The 22,095-nt window shown below is 35.4% G+C and overlaps 1 protein-coding gene across 7 annotated transcripts in view; it reads right to left on the bottom strand.

The window, feature by feature from the left end:
• Positions 1-1,833: 1,833 nt before the first annotated feature.
• Positions 1,834-22,095, bottom strand: part of RANBP3L (RAN binding protein 3 like) — a 59,738-nt gene continuing 39,476 nt past the window's right edge. For 2 of the 7 annotated variants that reach the window (XM_060400494.1, XM_012097051.4), the window contains exons 8-15: positions 19,577-19,680; positions 18,406-18,490; positions 15,627-15,729; positions 15,141-15,271; positions 13,210-13,330; positions 11,254-11,396; positions 7,593-7,782; positions 1,834-5,414 (exon numbers count right to left, since the gene is read on the bottom strand). In XM_060400494.1, coding sequence (XP_060256477.1) covers positions 5,371-5,414; positions 7,593-7,782; positions 11,254-11,396; positions 13,210-13,330; positions 15,141-15,271; positions 15,627-15,729; positions 18,406-18,490; positions 19,577-19,680 — 921 coding nt within the window. In that variant the 3' untranslated portion in view covers positions 1,834-5,370. Of the gene's footprint in view, positions 6,200-7,592; positions 7,796-11,253; positions 11,397-13,209; positions 13,331-15,140; positions 15,272-15,626; positions 15,730-18,405; positions 18,491-19,576; positions 19,681-22,095 lie in introns of those variants that run through there. The other 5 variants (XM_060400495.1, XM_042233859.2, XM_060400497.1 and 2 more) reach the window with 4 other exon arrangements.

Genomic DNA, 22,095 nt, shown 5'->3' with positions numbered 1-22,095 from the left:
CAATCCCCATGGACAGAGGATCCTGGTGTATTACAGTCCATGGAGTCACAAAGAGTCAAACACAATTGAGTGACTTTCACACACATGTCTTCTCTTTATAGCTAAGATTCTTGAACAAGTCATTGGTTCATTATTGGTCAGCATCCCTGCCTCCTACTCATCCATCATTCTGTTGTAATCTGGTTTCTTCCAACCACTTTACTAATTACTGCTATTTCCAAGGTGACCAAATATCTGTTTGTAAACTTGGAAGACATTTATCAGCCCTTAAATGACTTGGTCCTTCTCCATTTGAAATGGTTATCACTTCCTTTAGAAATTTTCACTCTGGTTCACAATGCACCAATCCCTAATGGTGTTCTGCCCTTCCCTCTGTCCTCTTTCTGAGTTCTTCCCAAGCTCATCTTTAGGATCTATCCTTCCCTTTCCTTTCCTTCCATTGTGTCTCTGTCTCTCTCTCCCTCTCCTCTCTTCTGCATGAGCTTATTCACTCTTGTGTAATGAAAAGAGCCTGGGTTTGGGATTTTAAAAGACCTTGGTTCAAATCACAGCTTTACTATTTATTACTTTTGTCAACCTTGAACTATTCCCTTAAGCTTTGTGAGCCTACTTCTTCATTTACAAAATATAACACCTTCCTTGTAAAGTTATAAATAATATGTACAAATGCCTAGCCACATGCCCATTATTAGGTATACACTTGGCAAATATTAGCCCTCTTCACCTTCCATGACTTCAGCTACTATCAGTCTTTAGCCCAGCCTATCTCCAGAGCTTTAGATCCTTATTTCTAGCTTCCTGTTGGATAACACCTCTTGAGTCTTATATATACAACACATGTTAATGGCGATCAAATTATATTTGATTACCTGCTATAGGTGAGGCACTCTGCTAAGTGCTAATGATAAATAAAAGATAGTCTCTCCCCTTGAAGAACATAGAGTCTGTACAATGGTAAAATTATACACAGGGTGTTATAGAAATTTGGAGGAACACATCTTGGCTTAGCCTAAGTGGAGTTAGGGAAAGCTTTCTGGGAATGTCTCAAGCTAAGTCGTGAAGAATGAGTTAGGTATTAGGCAGAATCAGCAAGAGTAAGAAAGGAATTCCACAGAGTAAACAGTGTGTGCAAAGGTATGAAGTAATAAAATAACAATTCTGAAAACCTAGAACATTTAGAGGGAGGCAGGCAATGGTGGGAGGTGAAGCCAGAGATTTAAGACAGAGGAAAGACGTGAAATGTTTATATCCATGCTTAGGAACTTGACATTTATCTTCTGTATGCTAGGAAGCCATTGCAAAGATTATGAACAAATTTATTAGAAGAAATACAAGCAGTGAGTACATATCTAAAGGTCCTCAGCCTTATTAGAAATCAGAAAAATGTAAATTAATAGTGAAATAGTGAAATCGTCTTTTATGTCCATCAGATTAGCAGATAGCAAGAAATTTTGGTGATCCACTGTTTGAAATTATTATATTATCAAGTATTTATTAGGCTAAACATTTGCCAGTTATTTCAGTAACTCCTCCAAGGCTGTAGTTTCCAAATATCATCTTAGAAATTTCAACTACGTTCAAGTATTCACATCTCTGAATTCCACATATGATGTCAAAAATTACCATTGTGAATTCCACGTATGATGTAAAAAGTTACCAGTACTGTGGGTATAATCTGGCCATGCAAAACAAACTAAAGTGCTGGCATTTGTGGATTTAATATCAGTTTCAGCTACCCTCAAACAACTAAAATAATCTGTTTGAGTTTCGTACTCAGACCCCATCTATGACAAGGCTGGTGTTCTTTTCTAGTGAATAAACTTACCCAGTTAGCCACATCTCAAGCAAGCTTTATTGTTCTCAACATTTTATGGGGAAGAAATTATAATTGTGGTGTTCACAACTTGAAGGTTTACAAAAGTTAAGATTTATCCTTCCCAATCATTACAACCCCTCCAGCTCACTTCATGTACATTCCAATTCTGAAAGATATATACCACCACCCTCTGGCTTTTTGAAACATGACATCCACATACTCTAATACAGGATATTAGTCCCTGACAACTAAGGGTTCCTGGCTTTGGCAGTAATGGATGTAAAATATTTGAGAATATTTTGCTGGTTTATAATTAAGCTGAATAACTTGGTATAAAATTACTCTTGAGGGGCTTCCCTGGTGGCTCAGTGGTAAAGAATTCACTTGCCAATGCAGGAGACATGAGCTCTAGCTCTGGTTCAGAAAGATCCCACACACCGTGGCCCATGAGCCTGTCCTCTAGAGCCCGGTAGCCACAACTGCTGAGCCGCACACCTAGAGCCCATGCTCCCAACAAGAGAAGCCACTGCAATGAGAAGCCCATGCACCTCAGCTAGAGAGTAGCCCCTGCTCACCTCAGCTAGAGAGAACCTAAGACCCAGCACAGCCAAAAAATTAAATAATTAAACAGTACTATTGATAGAAAAGAATGTTTTCTATCAGAATGTTTAGATTAAAAGAAAAGAATTTGGATTTAGAAATCTAAATTTAGAAAATTTAGAAAAGAATGTTTAAATATATAATTAGATTTCATATTACATATATCTAGAATATATTTAGAATGATAATATTCTAAAATATATTCATCTATGCAACTTTTAATAAAAGCCAGTTCTATGAAAGAAGATGTGTGCTTTGAAGTCTCCTACCTAATAACTTAAAAATAAATATCATTATATGATTGATCTCTTCACATTAAAGAGGAGGACGACAAAGGATACAGAAAAGTCAAAAAGAAGAAGGCTAGATGAAGATATCAGGAAGATCCCCCAGAGAAGGGAATGGCAACCCACTCCAGTATTCTTGCCTGAAGAATTCCATGGACAGAGGAGTCCATGAGGTGGCAGAGTCAGACACGACTGAGTGACGAACACGTTCACAGAGCAGAGATGAAGATCTAGAACAAGGAGAAACTATAAGATGTTCCTATTTCTATTATCACCCCCAAATATTCCTACATATATGCATAGAGAGTATAAGGAGGGATAGCAGAGTGGAAATGGGTTGAAAATCATAAGGTAAATATGTTTCCATTTTTAATAGCCATGCCATAATCCTCAGATAAAATGTTTGCGGCATTGAGAAAGTTCATCTTCACACTAAACACAGGGCAAGGAAGAACATGTCAGGAAGATAAAGGAAATCTGTTTCTCTGCTTTACTTTAACAATTTAGTATAATCCTAGTGAATCCATACCAGCTAAGATCTTAGAACCAGTTCTTTAATATCTTCTCAGATGTCTCCCAATTTATGTTACACTTCTAAAGAAAAATTTCCTCTGAATTTGTTCTGCATCAGTCACTCTTTTAGAATTTAAAAAAAAAAAACTGAAAATTCCTGATTTTCCATTCTTTTGACTCTTCCTTCAGGTTAGAGTTCTTCTTTATTGTTTTTTTCCTTCTCTAGACATTTTCTCTCTTCCTCTCTCACATTAACTTCTCTTCAGTTCCTGAGTCATTGCTTAATTTAGAAGTAAAGGATTTTATTTACTGTATTTCTTCTATAGTCACTGGAAGAATAAATGAAAGTTAGATACTCTTAGTAGTTACAGAGTTACAGGGAAAGAGTAAAACTTGCAACCATTGTAACATACTACCTAAATTATAGTCTAAAAGAGTAATTCAACTTTCATATGCTAAGCTTTTGAGCCTGAGTTCAGATTTGACAATAAATGCACATATATAATTGCTTTTACTATTATATATGGTACTATAATAAAATAATGTCACTTTTTTGAAAAAAGTATATTCAAATGTACATTTCCAAATGAATATTATTCTCCAACAAAGAAATGAAGCTGTAATGTTATTCCAAATATGTTTGTTTAGAATATTTTAAGAAATAATTTTGTAAGTGTGAATTATTCCTTATTATGGACTAAATGTTTATGTTCTTTCAAAATTCATCTGTTGAAGGCTACTTACAATGTGGTGATATTTGGAGGGCTTTAGGAAGTAATTAGGGTTAGAAGAGATTATGAGGCTGGGGCCCTGCTCTAATGTGATCGGTGTTCTTATAAAAAGAGACACCAAAGAACTTGCTCTCTTTTTCTCCCCACTCACTCCCTGTGCTCCCACAGGAAAGAGGTCATGTGAGGTGGTAGACCCTACAAGCCAAGAGAAGAGGTCTCGGGATGAAACCAACCTGTCAGCATCTTGATTTTGGACTTCCCAGCCTCTAAGACAGTAAAAAATAAATTTCTGTTGTCCAAGTCACCCGATTTGTGGTATTTTGTTATGGCAGCCTGAGTAGATTAAGATGCCCTTAAAGGAGTATTGTTTAAGTGAGATAATCAGAAGTCATTTTGACGCCATGGGGTGACCATACTGGATTGAAAAGTGACATGTGGCCATAAGTAGTGGTACTGATTTTCTTGTGTAACTCCTGAAGTGTCTCTGAAGCACATCTCAAAGGAGAAGCATCAAACTTCTGTTGTGTGTAATTATTGAAATTACTGTGGCTTACCTTAATAATGGCATTTAAGAAAAAAATTAATTTGGCTACATATGATGTATTTGTTTTTTAAAAAGTCTTTGTACAGCCACACCTACTAGAATATTAATGGAAATTCAATTATATAAGTAAAGCAAAGAACACATTAACATATTTCACTTTTTGTATACTTACTATTTTAATACATAGGTAATGTATTTTGCTCATTCCTTCAACAAAAATTGGATACTGACCTTGAGTCAAGCATATATTAAAGTGCAATAGACATAAATGCAAGAATAGATATTCTCTTTAAAAGAATTTATACCATGAATAAATAATCTTATAGAATTAGGGAATCCAAAGGTTAAATGAAAACATACATTTCCCAGAAGAAAAAACATGATAGAATAACATGTTATCATGCAGTTATAATGTTTTTCAAAGAAATGACTCTGGAGCTTTTATAAAATTTGTTTTATGGCCAGACAATATATGACCAAAAAATAAATACCTTAGTGAGATATTTATCAAATCCAGCAATTTACAGTATCAACTATTATATCCATCAATGTGATGCACAGTCCAAATTAGTAATCAAATCTCATTCTAAATTAACTTCTTTTAAAATAATAAATTTTGAACTTTCATAGGCCATGTTTTTCTTAAAGTCTGTCATTTTCTTCACAATAATCAAAATATAAAACTTCAGAATCTTATACTACATCAGAGAAACACTTTAATTGCAACAAATTATATTTCTTAAATTTTTCTGTTAAATTGTTCAAGGAATGAATAGGATCTTCTCATTTAGTTATTAGGATGGTTTAGTTTTTTTCAGTAAGGTGATTTTTTTCAGTGAGGTGTTTTCTTTGTAGATGTTGTCATGTTCATAGCAGTACTCATGAACAGGCAACCGACTGTCTGTGGGTCCACCTATAAGAATCTGTGATATAAATTTAAGATTGAATACAACTGAACATGAATATTCATGAACATGCATGCTATCAAGGAAATGAAACATATAGAATCTGTATTTTTTAAGTAATATTTGGAAATGTTCCTAATTATAAACATAATATTTTCATATAATTAAACCTTTCCTTGATTCACGGGCAACAAAGTTTAAAAAGTCAGACGTTTTATTGTTTCCGTTACATTTAGCATTTGTGTGCAACACTCCTGGAGAAAGTGCTAGAAAAGTTAGCAAGAAAAGATGGGTTCATATGATTGACATTTACTTTCCCTTATTCCCAGTGTTTCTCATTTTGTTTGAAGATAGTCACATATCACCCCTTTCCTGAAATGAAATATTATAGAATATAGGATCTATTCATAAACATGACCTTTGTTGATGAAATAATTTTGCCACTTAATCTTAATTGAAAGTTAATATTTTTAATGGATTAGTTCAATCCTTCAGCCATGTCCAACTCTTTGCAACTCCATGGACTACAACATGCTGGGCTCTGTTCATCACCAGTTCCCAAATCCTGCCCAAACTCATGTCCATCGAGTTAGTGATGCCATCCAACCATCTCACTCTCTGTCATCCCCTTCTCCTGCCTTCAGTCTTTCCCAGCATCAGGGTCTTTTCCAATGTGTCAGTTCTTTGCATCAGGTGGCCAAAGTTTTGGAGTTTAGCTTCAGCATCAGTCCTTCCAGTGAATATTTAGCACTGATTTCCTTTAGGATGGGCTTCCCTGGTAGCTCACCTGGTAAAGAATCTGCCTGCAATGCAGGAGACCCCAGTTCAATTCCTGAGTTGGGAAGATCCCCTGGAGAAGTAAATAGCTACCCACTCCAGTATTCTTGCCTGGAGAATTCCATGGACAGAGGAGCATGGCAGGTTACAATCCATGGGATCACAATCAGATATGACTGAGTGACTTTCACTTTCACTTTTAATGGATACCAACTCATTTTCCAATAGACCTCATTATATTGTTGACAATATAAATGTTATAATAATTTTAATTTATAAATTTTGTGCAATTAAAAATAATTAAACCTTTTATTTGATAGTAACCAGAAAAGTCATATTCACTCAGGTCTCTGGCTCACAGAGCCTAGCAGTTTATGATCCTGCTCTGCGTGTTTCGTATATTCTTCCTCATGATTACATTTTTAGTACTAGGCCAAGGAAGCTATTTCATCAAGTTTTGCACATGTTCTTTGATAGATTCTTAAATTATGTAAGATTAAAATACCTTTAAGATTTAAATGATCAAAAATTGGGGAAATGCCTGCTAATACACTATTTTTTTTTGTAAGTCCTTTGTCAGTCCTCCTTAAAGCAAAATTCAGGGCTAAATGAAACTATTACTGAAAATACTTGGATGACTTTATTGGAATAGCTATATCTTTATAATAAAGCTGGGCTTATTGTTTCCTTGACGAGGTTTTTCTCCAAATATAATGATGGATTTTAGTTCTAAATTCGCTCATCAGGACAAGCACTAAAACCTAAAAATCCATTAACCAGTGGTTCCACTGCTTGTTCAATTTACCAATCCTGATGTAATAAAAGAAACAGCACTTTTTGCTCTAAGTAAAGAAGGTCTTTGAAAATAAAGCAGTCACCTGTAGTGGATTCATGTCAATGTATGGCAAAACCAATACAGTATTGTAAAGTAAAATAAAGTAAAACTAAAAATTTTAAAAAGAAAAGAAAAGAAAGCAGTCAAATTCTGAAAAGGGAATAAACAGGGTTTATCAGTGTTTCAAACCAGATTTGACTGTTGGCTCCATTACCAATATTTATAATTTCTCTTATTATGGCCAATGATAGGAGAATGAGAACAAGTGAAGAGAAATATGAATATATGATTAGTTTCAGTGTAGCAATGAATACTTTACATTGTAAATATGGGCTTTTTTAATGAGATGTATATACAGACAATATGCAGGTATTGCGATAAGACTGACTTTTAGTGAAATCCCAATACAGGCCACTGTAGAAGTCTGATTTTCAGACCTGCTTCTCAGATCCAAACATCTAAGGCTCTACCCCCCACCCACTTTGAACAGACAAGTTCCACTTTCTAAAAATCTGTTTCCTATAAAGTGTTGTGAATATGATCTCCTTCTTAAACCTCAAACCAGCAGAAGAAAAGTCCTTTACCTGATCTAGCTTTAGTAGCTTGGATGAGATCCTCTTCATCCTCATCACAGCTGTCATAGTTAAACTGTTGGAGGACTGTCTCTGACTGGCTTTCAGTTTGATTTGCATCTGTCTGCTTGTCAAAGCTTCGAAGTGCAACAAGACGGTGATGGATGGCTGCGTGCATACGTCCTGTGTCTTTGGCACTGGCCTACAAGAGGTAACTTAAATTTGTTAAGAATATAAGTAACTCAATGATAGCCACACTTTACACATTTGTAATCTTTCACTTTTAATAAGGAAAGAATTATATGGCATAAATCTAGAATGTAAATAACCCTAGAAACAAAAGGGTAAAGAGCCAATTCATCTCGAACCAAATTGAATCCTAACATAGATAATTTGATAAGAGGTCCCAATCTGTGCCTTTTAAACTGAGAAAATGAAATTTTGTGATTTGAAATTTATATTTTAATTTGTTTGTTAAGACTATTCTTCCTCCAAATTATGTTACAGTGTAGAAAATTAGAGAGTTAGACAGGGAAAAAAATACTTTCATTTCCTTTACATCACTTGCTTAGACAGCCCTGAAAGCTGCATTTGGTGGTTTAGTCACTAAGTTGCCCACCAGGCTCTTCTGTCCATGGGATTTTCCAGTCAAGAATACTGGAGTGGGTTGCCATTTTCTTCTCCAAGGATCTTCCTGACCCAGGGTTGGGACCAGAGTCTCCTGCATCGCAGGCAGATTCTTTATTGACTGACCAGGGAAGCAAGCTGCATAGCTCCGCAGAAAGCTCATTCAAATGGTTTATGATGTTGTACCATAAATACATCAGAGGTCGTTGCTTTTATACTTTTCTATTTTTCCTTTTCAATACTTTTTCTATTTTTCTTTTTACTATTAATATAAAAAATAACAGTGAGAATAACATTGGTATAACATTTGCTGTTGTTATATTCTTTTATATTTTTTCAATCCTTATAATAAAACTGTAGGTTAATTATTTAACAATAATTTATTTACTAATTTTTATATTAATGAAAGCATATAGTACAGATATTAAATAAATACTTGTTTTGCTTTCCCTTTACAGATAAGAAAATTATGGCTCAGAAATGCACAGCTTGTCTGAGTCTACTCAGCTAGTTGATGGATTGGCTGGGACTTGGTTTTCGTCATCAAAGTCAGCACTCCTTAAGGTAACATGTCAGTGGCTTACATTTTTGGATCTTTTCACAGTTTCAAAGAAAATCTGGGAAAAGTTTTCTCTTCGCTAACCCTTCAAAGGGCTACCAAATATTTTAAAGCCAAGTACTGAGGAGTGAACCAACTACATGCCAACTTTTTGGGAGAAGAGTCTTAAATATAGTTTTTTGTTAGTATGTTACTAAGCTGCCTTAATTATTTTTAGGGAAAAAGTACAAATGAAATAAAATATTTTGTGTCTCATATTGTATTAGATATTTAGCAGGTGTTGAGTAAATATTTGTTGACTTTTCACTAATTTAATTTTTTATATTATGTGAAGTGAAAGTCGCTTAGTCGTGTCCGACTCTTTGCAAGCCCATGGACTATACAGTTCATGGAATTCTCTAGGCCAGAATACTGGAGTGGGTAGCCTGTCCCTTCTCCAGGGCATCTTCCCAACCCAGGGATCGAACCCAGGTCTGCTGCACTGCAGGTGGCTTCTTTATCAGCTGAGCCACAAGGGAAGTCAAAGGTATAATTTTTCTTCAGTAAGTTAATTAACAAAAAATATTGAGAGAGTATTTGTAATTGAAACATAAATACTGTTCTGCTGCCTTGATTTTTTTTTACATTAAAATTTAAATATGTCTTTCACTGGTATAGAGTGTATATATACATATATATGCATATTGCCAAATTCATTCGTGTATTTTCGTTCAAGAAATTCAGAACAAGAAGTAAAAACACAGTGATATATACTTTTTGAACAACAGATTTCCAAAGCCTAAAAAAAATTTCCAGGAAGTACCATAAGAAAATGCTAGTGAGAATGAAAATTGATTCAGTCTTATAGAGATAAATTTGTCAAGACAGTCAAAACCTTTTCCCAAGAAAAATAACATGTATGTACATAGAGGATTCTTTGCAGAATTTATAATAATGAACACACTGAATTACCTAAGTATTTAACAAAATGGAATTAGTGGAAATAATTATGGTATATAATAGAACAAATTATTTTCACCTATAAAAGAATCCTTAAGAATGGGCTACAATTTAATAACAGAAAACACTCATTTTCATTGATAAGTGAAAAGGTTACATATATGTATTTCACAATCAAATGTTAGCTATTTAATCTTCTCCATCAGTTTATTAAGTACATTATTATTGTCTTCCATTGGCAGATGAGTAAAATCAGGTTGAGGAAGACTTAATTACTTGTCTGAAAGTCATACAGTATGTACAATATGGTACACACATATATAAACATACCCACACACATATATATATTATAATATAAATATATATTATAAAACTAAAATATAAGACCAAAATGTTAATAGTGACCATCTCTAGAAGTGGAATTTTGGGTGATTTTTATTGCATTTTGTTTGCTAATATCTAAAAATTACCCTACAGTTTAAAAAGTCAGAATGAGCCAGATATTGAGCAGCAGAATCTAGTCATAGTTTAATCTAATCTACTTATAGTCTCAATATCAGACTTGGTCTCAGGCAGGGTGCTTTACCCACTCAAAGCCAGGGGCATCTGGTCTAGCAGAGTATCCAATATTATCTGCCTAAATGGTAAACAGGGTTTAGGCATTTTACTATGATATTTTAATACTCAACATCACTTATGCCTAACAGTGCACTAAAATCTTTGATTTTTCACCAGTGGCCTCTTGCCAACTTTTTTTTACCGTTATTATGTGGAAACCAGTTTACTTATATTATCTTCCTCTACCTGAGTCACTTGAATACTCGGGCTTCTCACATCTCCTGATCCTCAGCATGTGGGGTTATCCAGCCTTTTTTCTCACCTGACTCATGTCAGCTTTGTCTCTTTTGCCTGGATCTTATATTTGAGGTCAAGCATTCCTGCTGCCAGAATAGCTAAAGCTGTTGTGAACCTGTTACCTTGGAGATTGACTCAAGTCCGGAATGGGAAATTGCTATTGGACTGGTTCTTTTAACTTGCTAGCCCTGTGTTTTTCCATTTCTCACGGATTCCTTTCCAGTGATCTCAAAGCTTCAATTTCAGCACACAGTGTAAACATTGGGGTGTGGATTGTGCTGGCCTCCTAGGAGCCAATCCTGACAGTAGTATCTCTGGTAATTTAGTAAGACTGCTGACGTAATTTTAACAGTAAAGAAAAATGGAGACATTTGACAGCATACACCAATACAGCTGTCTTAAGAGTAGTACCAATTGACTACTTTAAATTGGTGTTAATCTCTAAACTTCATATCAAATTTAGGTCTGGTATAGACTGGCGTGCTGCAGTGCATGGGGTTGCAAAGAGTCGGACACGACTGAGCAACTGAACTGAACTGAATTTAACTGATTAGACTATAAACAACCATAATAAATGGCTGATTTTTTTGCCAGCGGTACAGGTTAATACAATAAAATGGAAAAAAAATTAGTGACTGCAGAAGTCTATAAATATAGTAGGATAATCCTCTATTACTGAAATTTGTCACTTACCTGAATTAAAAACACTTTGACGTTATAGTCTTCTAAATCGGTAGCTGTTATTTGTAAATTTTTGTGATTTGCTCTTTGAATCTCCATCTGAGCCCAGAGTTTGCTGTTGAGAATCAGCCTCAGGCTGCCTTGATTGCGCATAACTAAAATAGGAAGGTGAATTTATCAGGCTTTAGAACAGTTGATTCCTTAGCCTTTCAGAGGAATTTGCCATTATGAAAGCAAATAAATCTGGTAGTTGTTTTTCAGACTCTTTTTTTCACTACTAAATTGCAATTTAATTGACTAGATTATAATTTGGTTTCCAAACTGAGCTTTATTTTGTTGGAGGACTCTTTAGCTTCAGTGCTAAAAATGCTATATTCTTTCACTGTAATATTTTTAAATGGTTAAATTTTAGAATTCCATTGAGGATCTAATGGCGAGAATATTTACCCAAGAATTGCTCACAATGGAGAAAACTGAAACAAAAACTTGAAGCATTCAAAAAATGAAATTACTTAAATGATGGTACAGCTACTGAAGATATTATGACCTCATTAAGAATACTGAAAAAAGGTAATTATTAATGTGGAAAGATGACCATGGTATACTATACAAAAGAAAAAAACAGATTAGGGAGGAATATAAACACCATGTATCACAAATTTTTCAATGTTTTGTATACATTAGTAGTAGTGTTAGTCACTCAGTTGTGTCTAACTCTTTGCGATTCCATGGACTGTAGCCCGCCTGGCTCCTCTGTCCCTGGAATTCTCCAGGCAAAAATACTGGAGTGGATTGCCATGCCCTTCTCCAGAGGATCTTCCCAACCCAGGGATCAAACCCAGGTCCCCTGCATTGCAGGCAGATTTTTTTTACTGTTTGAGCTACCCAGGGAGCCCCACATTCATTGTATACAAAGTCTTTAAGAATATGTTTTGTTAACAGAGGCTAGCTACTACAGGAAGACAGGCCTATGAGTAATTTAATTTTTTTTTTCTTTTTGTCAGTCTATGTTTTCTGACTTCTGTAATGGACATGTATTACCTGTATAGTTTTTTTTAAGTTGTTTTTGGCAGGTAGTAGAAAGAGAGAAATTAAACCAGAGTAGGAAATAACTAATACCTGTCTTGGGAATTATACTTAGGTCATTTAGAAACCCGTTTCCCCATGATCCTACTCTGTTAGTCTAAATTCTATTCCTTACTCCCTTCTTGAGCTTGATATCTGAAACTCAACAAATATCCATTTACCAGCTTCTACTTGTAGTCTCCCCAACAAGCTTTGACTGTTTAATATTGACCAGTAAACCCATCCCTGCCCAGATCTCTGCCTGTGCTCACTTTCAGTTTGGACCTCTGAACAATGCCCAGTGTGTCTCCTGGATGCCAGAAACCTCCTCAACCTTGCAGTTTGGCTGACCAGATTCTGACCAACACTCTGCCTATAGGATTCGATAACCATACACCTTTATTTACTTGCAAATTGACCTTTCATCCCAACCCACATTCTGCACTTAGAATGCCAAGAATGAATTACAGGACAAATACTCTCTTTAGAAAAACTATTCCACTTCAAAACTAAATCCATCATATTCCTTTAAATAATAATGAGATCACTATTTAGGTGTGTGCTGGGCTGGTCAAAGGTGCTTTATGTGCATTTTCTCACTGAATTCTCACACTCACTAATTCATGGACTTCTGTTATCTGCATTTTTAACTGATGCAACTAGAGTAGAAGGAGATTAAGTAATTTATCCAAGGTCACTAGTTAGTGATGGAGCCAGACCTGGAACCTGTGTGGTCTGACGTCAGAGCCTACTTTAAACAGGAAGCTCCTATAATACCTTAAAAATAATATTGTCAGCAGTCTACTCTATTGACACATAACACACCTGCAGAAAATGATGTGTATCTATATTGGAAAATCTTCCCTGAAAATTAGTGACTTGCTTTACAAAATGATTCCTTACTTAATCTTGACTGGAATGTTCCGCAATCACTGCTTGCTGTGTCATTCAGTCTCAAAGCTCCTCTGCCCCTTTCAGTCCAGGACTGTGTTGTTTTGTTGAATATAAAAAGCTTGCAGTTGATCTAAAGGAAATTTTTTTTTTAATGTCAAAATATGAAACATTTTTCAAAGTGATTTCTTTCCTATGCTATAACACTTTTGTCTGATATCTTATCAGAATGGCCTTTGTTAATGATTTCTAAACCAGCTTTAAAATTTTATTTAGTTTCTAAAACAATACAATTTTCGAATAGTTCAAACATTAAAAAGCAAAAAGATGTACAAAGTAAAAAGTAGCTCCACTGATACTTGTTCCCATCTACCAATTTTGACCCCCTACAACAGTTGATCACTGTTGCTAAATATTTTGTTTGTCCTTCTAGAGACATGTGTATGTATATACATGTCAATATGTATATATTTTCCTGTTTTTTTCTATAAATGGTAGAATACATAGGTCTGCATCTTGCTGTTTCACTTAACGACTTATCTACGTATACCAACTTTTAAATAGTGTTATTTGAATCAGGTAATTTATCTGAAAATTAAGAAATCATGGAACTATTTGTGTGCTTTAAAAATTTTAATAAATATAGCATCAGAACTAGGATGTGATACCACAGAGTACCATACTATAATTTAATGCTTACCAGTGGCTCTCAAATACTACTGCGTACAAGAATCCCCTAGATGACTTGTTAAAAATACAACACGTCAGGGCCTCACCCCTAGTGACTACTTCAGTGAATCTAGGCTTAATCTGATCTGAGAGTTATGCTGTGAGATACACTTGTACAGTAAATGTATCAGTGGATCAAGGGAGAAGAAAACAGGAATGAAGAGAGTTTGGGGTAAAGCAGATGGAGAAAGCCTAAGGGAAATCTGTGCTTTGTTGAACATGATTGAGGTGTAGTAATTACATTTCATATGCCGAGACTGATAGCTACTCCACTCATCGTTCAAATCCTATGCTGCTGCTACTAAGTCGCTTCAGTCGTGTCCAACTCTGTGCAAGCCATAGATGGCTCCAGGCTCTCCCGTCCCTGGGATTCTCCTGGCAAGAACACTGGAGTGGGTTGCCATTTCCTTCTCCAATGCATGAAAGTGAAAAGTGAAAGTGAAGTCGCTCAGTTGTGTCTGACTCTTAGCGACCCCCTGGACTGCAGCCTACCAGGCTCCTCCATCAATGGGATTCTCCAGGTAAGAGTACCAGCATGGATTGCCATTGCCATCTCCTGTATTTGACACTATATACCACATCTTTGAAATTCTTGATTCGTGTGCAATTCAAAACTTACTTAAAAGAACTTTTAGGATAAACAAGTTCCTACTATATAGCACAGAAAGAACTATAGTCAATATCCTGAGATAAACCATAATAGAAAAGAATATAAAAAAGAAAGTGTACATATGTATGAGTCACTTTTCTATACAGCAGAAATTACCTCAACATCATAAATCAACTTTACTTCAATTTAAAAAAAGAGCTTTTAAAGGAGAAAGAAAATTTTTATTATCTTGAACTGAAATCAGTTTATCTCTCTGCATTTTTAACTTTCAGTGTAAATAGAATTTTAAACCATATGATAATACTGATAATAAAGCTAATAAGAAAAGTATAAAATATAGATCTGGAGTTACTTTAAGACTGGGTCCTTGGCTGTCTTCTTTCTAAGGGACTAATATGAATGTGAAACCAGTAATCCATTTTCCTGCAAATCACACACACAAATGTAAGAATACAACAAAATGTTGGTTTAATATTTGAAAGCCTCAAACATTTTAATTTAAATAGCCAGGTCTTTATGAAAACTATACTTCTGCCTTTATCTTTAAAGATGTCTCTGTTGAGGGTAACTTTATTCCAGAAAGAGCAATACACAATATACAGACCTCTAACACATTGTGTTCTGCCTCCTCCCCTGTTATAACATCAATTTTCTCCAGGAAACATTTTGGTGATGGTTTAAAAGAGAAAGCAGTAGCTGATTCAATTAGGGATATATTTTCAATAGTGTCTGTTCCTAAGAGAAAATAGAGGGAAAGAACATGTAAAATGTCCCATTTTATCCACTGTGAATTTTATTTTTTGCCCCTGTTAACATGCACGTCTCCTTAGCTTTTTATATCAATGAGTGTTTCCAAAAAATCAAACTGCTCGTCTTTAGGCATATCTCTTTAATGATCCCCCATAACATGAAGTCCAAAAATTATGAAGGCTTTTATATCATGTAACCAAATTTATATGCTTTAATCTTCACCAAAAATTTTAAACAATGGATTTTGCTTTTTGTATTTTATAGTTATTAAACAAATGACATGGAAAAACAGGAAATATACTAGCTGAATGAGATGTTTTGCAAATGAAATAATTCTTACTTGAGTTTGGAGAGTTGATAGGAATTTTTAGAGTGAATTTGAATGGTTTTTCCTTGATGTATGAATCACTTTCGAGTTGAGGCTGAGTGAGTTTTTGAGTACCCTAGGTAGAAGAAAAAGATGTCTTGCTTAATTTTATCTCCATATATTTGCAGTAACCCAAGAGATACTTTTGTTCTTCTGTCTCAATGTGGCAAACAAACCCAACAGCTTTGTTTTTGTTTTGGGATCCTCTTGTGCTGAACGGGAACTCCTCCCCATTATTAGAAAACCTTGGTTCTGATCTAAGGAAACAATCTAGTTACTACCAGCCTACTTCAGGTGGCATCTAGTTCCAGGGACAATGGGAAACCTTTCAGAGACCCACAAGGAGGTAGCAGCTGTTCCAGCCTACCACTACAACAACCTGATGCTTTGAAGGAAGTGCAACTGATGTCACTTTTTCAAATTATTTCAGTATTCCCAACAGTCCACTCTTTCTATCCATTTAATATAAAAAATTAAAAAGTTGTCCAAAGAACCTACTAGCTGTGTCATCAGATCATCATCACAGAATGAATCCTAACTTATCCTCTGACACAGCAATCGCTTTTAAGGCTGCACACCTGGGGCTTTTGCACATGTGCTGTAATTGACACCTGTGTGAAAAAAAGACCAAGTAATTGCCAGGACATTCACAACCTCCCACACAGTGCTTGTATAGCTCCCTGCAGAACAGGGAGAATTGAAGGATACTTCAGAGCTTAGTTTTATATCTCTTCCCTTATGAATTCAAGATTCTTTCATTTTATTTAACTGGGCCTCAGGATAATCTGTTAAAATTTGTAGAGATGGGTATAAATTATTTCCATTTTAAGAAAACAGAAACTAAAGCACAGAAAGTCTGATGACTCACTCTAAAAGCACATAACCAGCAAACAAATCAGGAGGCATCATGGCCTTCAAATCATAGGGCCACAGGATTACGGAATTAACTAAAGGACAAACACAGGTGATCTCTTATAGCTCCTGCCATCCTAGAATGTTATCCATTTAAGAAGACAGGAAGCTCAGGTTCCTTTGTAAGTCAGTCTTGAAGTCTTCGTAGGAAATGCATACAGGTACCTACCTCCTCATGCCTCTCTCTCCATTCTAGACTGTAGACAACTCTAGAGGACAAGGTCTTCTTTAGCTTTGTGTAACCGGGTGGTTTTCAATCCTGGCTGTATGTTCAAATCACCTGACATCTGACCTCACACATAGAGATCCTGATCTAATCAGTTTGGGGAGATGACCAGGCATAAAAAGTCCTCTGAAGGCTCACCAGGTGATTGTAATATGCCACCAAACTTGAGACCAGTGCCAATTTTATGTATCATAAAAACACAGTCAGTGTGTTAACCATGTGTTAAGTGAGTCAAACATTAAAGTTGATCCCATGAGGTTTGAAGAGTATTGTATTTATGTCTGTGACATCTTACAGAAGCTATGACTAATCTAGAATAAATGTGCTTAAATATACTGCCTGCAACTTCGCTTTGGAAGTTGGTCCATTCTGGTTCAAATCCAAAGATGTGGGTCAACAGCTCTAGGATTGCTGGAGCCAACCTTCATCTTGGGATCGACAGGCATTGCTAATTAGGGTTGAGCCTGAGGCAGGTGTAGAATAAGCGAGATCTTAAAAGTGACTGGTTTGATTAAAATCTTGGAATGAACAGACCTCATGAGTTGGTCCTTTTGTTATTCTGAATCATAGCACAGGTTTTAAAATCTGTGCATCTTCCATGGGATTCTTCATGTAGCTAATAGCCCTAAGACAAGATAGCATCCTTGTCTTATCTTAGCTAAGATTCTGGTCTAGATGAAAGTGCAAAGAGTATTAAGATGTGTTGGGCCAAGTAAAACCATAGGCATACTTGCTCCACAGCTTCCATTTGACTATATAATTCCCCACTGTAGATCGCGCTCTGTTTTAGAAACATACCCTGTGGAGGACAGAGCAGCAGCTGCCTCACACAGGAGGACTGTTGTTTAGTCGCTCAGTCATGTCTGACTCTGCTGTCAGACTGCTGACCCCATGTACTGTACCCTGCCAGGCTCCTCTGTCCTTGGAAATTTCCAGGCAAGAATACTGGAGTAGGTTGCCATTTCCTCCTCCAGGGGATCTTCCTGTCCCAGGGATCAAACTCAGGTCTCCTGCATTGGCAAGTGGACTCTTTACCATATGGGATGCCCCATGTAGGAGGATGCTTAAGGAAGATGGCAATAATAGTCAGGTGGTTCCACTTGGCAAGTATATTCCCATAGGCAAGTAAAATACTATGACTCCCTCCTACAGCTAGCAAGAAAAAAATATTGTCAGTGTAACAACTTAAAGGGGAATGTTGTAATTACTGAGAAAAAATGCAAATAATTTTAAATTTATCTTGTTATGAAAATGCTATTGAAAAACTATATTAAAATATCATGACCAATTGAGCTTACTTAACTATTGCAGATAATTCTAGGATTTCCTTGGGTACCTTTGATTCAATGCAAATCAAATAAATATTTAATATTTCTTATCAGTAATAATGTTATAATTAGACAATTCCTTTCCTCTGTGGGCTCTTGTCTATTATTCTAACAACTAGAACTTGCTTCCCAGGAGAATCTTTCTAGTTAAAGACAGGAAAATGTGCCTTTGAACTCAGTAGTTAAAAAGTATGCTCCAGTTTAACATTGTTTTAATTAATTTGGCTTTAGAAATTAGAAGTGACAGCTCTCTATACAGTAATAGAAACATTTGCCAAAATCTTACCAAAACTCTTTCTACCATGTTTTCTCCAAAAACAAAATCAGAACTGCAGCTTTTCATAGAATATTTATCTTCATTTGTTTGACATCTATGGAAAAGAAATAAGCATTTGCTATTTTAAATGTAGTAGCAATGGATATAGCCATACTAAACCTTCATGAAATAATCAGATGATTTAATAGATTTATGTAAAGCATAAAAACATCTTCTAACTTTCGTTTATCTGAAGTTAAAGAGAAATGAAGGAAAAAACGAGATAGGTGCTTCTGATGATGAAAGTCAAAATATCTGACAACTGTTACAACACTGGCCAAGACCAGTGCAGAGAGGCTTTGTGATCAGCCAGGGAGCTGCCCAGTCATTATCTTTGTGCTTGGCCAGCACTGACTCTCTGGTCTCCAGTCTCCACTTTCCTCTTCCCCAACTGGCCAGTGCTTTTAGTGATGCAAGATCTAAGGGCAACAGCAAAGCCGATCTCTCTTCTCAGTTACACTTGAGTGTGCAGTGGTTTAGTTTAATTTTTACCTCTGAGAAACTTGAATGTTTAAAGTGTTTTGCATAACGACAGACCCAAAGACATGCAGCCCTCTGTTGGCAGACATGCTTCAGGATCCCTAGTGCATCCACAGCGTGTACAGTAGGTAAGTGCTGAGGTACCTGTATGGGCTCCTATCATGAGACCAATATGTCCACAGCTAGTTGCATTCCTCTCTCAGATCAAACATGCCCCCATCACTGGCAATGCTAATAAATATTCACTTTCACTTTGCATATTTCTACTGCTTTCTTTGTTGTCTGTCCAATTTATGTTAATACATAATAATGCCAGAAATAATTTAAAAGAGGGAAAGAGAAAATACCAGGGGAAGAGGAGGAAAGGCTAATTGAGTAGCCAGATATTTAATGCCTAACTAAATAAAAAGTTTAGCTCTACCTAATTGGAACATTCTTACCCAAGTCAATGAAACAGTAGGGACAATCCAATACCAGGATGATAATATATAAATATTAGAGACATTTTTAAAAGCATTTTAAACTTGTATTTTATAAAATCTCCTCTCAAGCAGAAATCTTAGCAATTTGTCTGTACAGTGTCAGAAAATTATTTTCCATAAGTAATTTTATTGACGAAAGAAAATGAAAGAACATTTCTGTTTCCTCGTCGTTAACTTACCGTGGTGATGTAGTATCTAAAGCATTCTGATTAGTAGACACCTGGATTGAAATTCTGGCACTTGGTAAGTTTTCACTTAGCAAATAAGAGTTCCCCTCATAAATCTGAAAGAAAAAAAGTCCATCAAAAAGTTCATTTAAACTGCCTTACTATATATAAGAGCATTAGACAAAGAAACAATAGCTATAGTTAAATGTATAGAAAACTTATGTACAAGTACAGTCCTAAACATTTTCTATACACTATCTCATATACTCCTCAAAACAACTCTCTACACTTTGTACTTCTATTATTCACACTTCAGACTGACCTAATAAGCTTAAATAATGACCAGAACTGGGCAATCAGAAGGGGGCTGACATTCCAACACTGGTCTACCTAAAACCAAGGATTGTACATTAGCATTCAGAAATCCCACCTTATTTTGTTACTTTTACCTTTTTAGACAGTGGACTTAAATCTCATTTCTAGACTAGTAAATATGTATTTCAGGACTATTTAGCCCGTGGAAACCCCTAAGAGCTTCACCGTCATTGCCACCCAATGTGAGGGGAAATTCCATCTCTTCCTCTAGAAACTTTTGGTAATTTAATCAGTTATTCCATCTGCTGTGTATATACATATGCAGCTTATCTGCATTAATGTGTAAATGGAGGAGTGTGCAGTTTTAGAACTGGAAGGAACCCAGTTATCTGCTCTGGTGTCCTCAATGTTTGTGGACATATCCCTTCCTCCACCAGGAATTTTCAAAGATGTTGCAAGGACGTCTAGTCTTTAAATAGGGTTGTTTCCACTTTAATTTTATATCAATCAAAAATAATTTTGAGTAGTTTTCCATATATAACAGAATTTGAGAGCTGAGCAATGTGTGTCAAGAGAGTATGCGTCATCGGTTAGCAAAGAGCAAAGTACATGCTTATGACTCCGTCACTCAGATGATTTATCTGTCAACCAAGATGGTAGTTTTAAACTCTTTAGGTTGCTTGGAATAGTTTATTAGGAATTTGTTATCTACAACAAGTAACCACTGATTAATGACAGAATGAAAGAAAATTGCTCTAATTTTGATATACAAATTTAAAAGGAACATAAAAATAAGGATTCTCTAAAATTTACCTGGAGATCATTTTCACTGTGTCTATACATTATATCATTGTGTCAGAATTCTGACATAGTGTCTTTTACATAGCTTACCTTTAGATCTTCAAAAATCATTATTAAACAGAGAAAATTCAATGATGGGCATATCCAGTTAGACTTTTCACCAATTAGGAATAAATTCTATTCATGCCCTTAATAAGTTATTTGGGAAGAAATTTTTGCAAATGATAGTCTAGAAATTTCTCTTATGTTTTATTACTGAGGAAAAAAACACAGGAAATATATTAATAAATTTTATTCTAAAACCATGCAATGCAAGATCTTAAAAAATCATCCTAAGGAATAAATATTAATCAGCTTTTGATATAATGTGCAAGTAAAAATTTTCATCTATAATTTATAGAACATGCTATTCCAAAAACAAATGCAATATAACATTTCAGAAATTAGTCAACATATCATAGTTTTTCTTATACACTGTAAAACAAATTAAACAACATGTATCACTTTTAAAATAGGTAAATAATTTATATAATATGGTGATTATTATACTTAAATGAAAATAATAATATACTGATTTGAAATTTTTTAATATTTTAACTTAAAATCAAATATATAACATAAATGATGAAATGATTTTTATTTTTATTTTTTATTAATTAATTTATTTTAATTGGAGGCTAATTACGGTATTGTAGTGGTTTTTGCCATACATTGACATGAATCAGCCATGGGTTTACGTGTGTTCCCATCCTGAACTCCTCTCCCACCTCCCTCCCCATCCTATCCTCTGGGTCATCCCAGTGCACCAGCCCTGAGCACCCTGTCTCATGCATCAAACCTGGACTGGTGATCTGTTTCACATTTGATAATATACATGTTTCAGTGCTATTCTTTCAGATCATCCCACCCTTGCCTTCTTTCACAGAGTCCAAAAGACTATTCTTTACATCTGTGTCTCTTTTGCTGTCTCACAATAGGGTTATTGTTACCATCTTTCTAAATTTCATACATATGTGTTAGTATACTATATTGGTGTTTTTCTTTCTGGCTTACTTCCCTCTGTATAATAGGCTCCAGTTTCATCCACCTCATTAGAACTGATTCAAATATATTCTTTTTAATGGCTGAGTAATATTCCATTGTGTGTATGTACCACAGATTTCTTATCCATTTGTCTGCTGATGGACATCTAGGTTGCTTCCATGTCCTGGCTATTATAAACAGTGCTGTGATGAACATTGGGGTACACATATCTCTTTCAATTCTGGTTTCCTCAGTGTGTATGCCCAGCAGTGGGATTGCTGGGTCATATGGCAGTTGTATTTCCAGTTTTTAAAGGAATCTCCACACTGTCCTTCATAGTGGCTGTACTAGTTTGCATTCCCACCAACAGTGTAAGAGGGTTCCCTTTTCTC

The sequence above is a fragment of the Ovis aries genome, chromosome 16, assembly GCF_016772045.2.
Source record: "Ovis aries strain OAR_USU_Benz2616 breed Rambouillet chromosome 16, ARS-UI_Ramb_v3.0, whole genome shotgun sequence".
In the NCBI taxonomy this organism is placed as follows: domain Eukaryota; kingdom Metazoa; phylum Chordata; class Mammalia; order Artiodactyla; family Bovidae; genus Ovis; species Ovis aries.
Note: the sequence above shows the minus strand (reverse complement) of the source record. Positions and strands in the feature narration are given on the sequence as shown.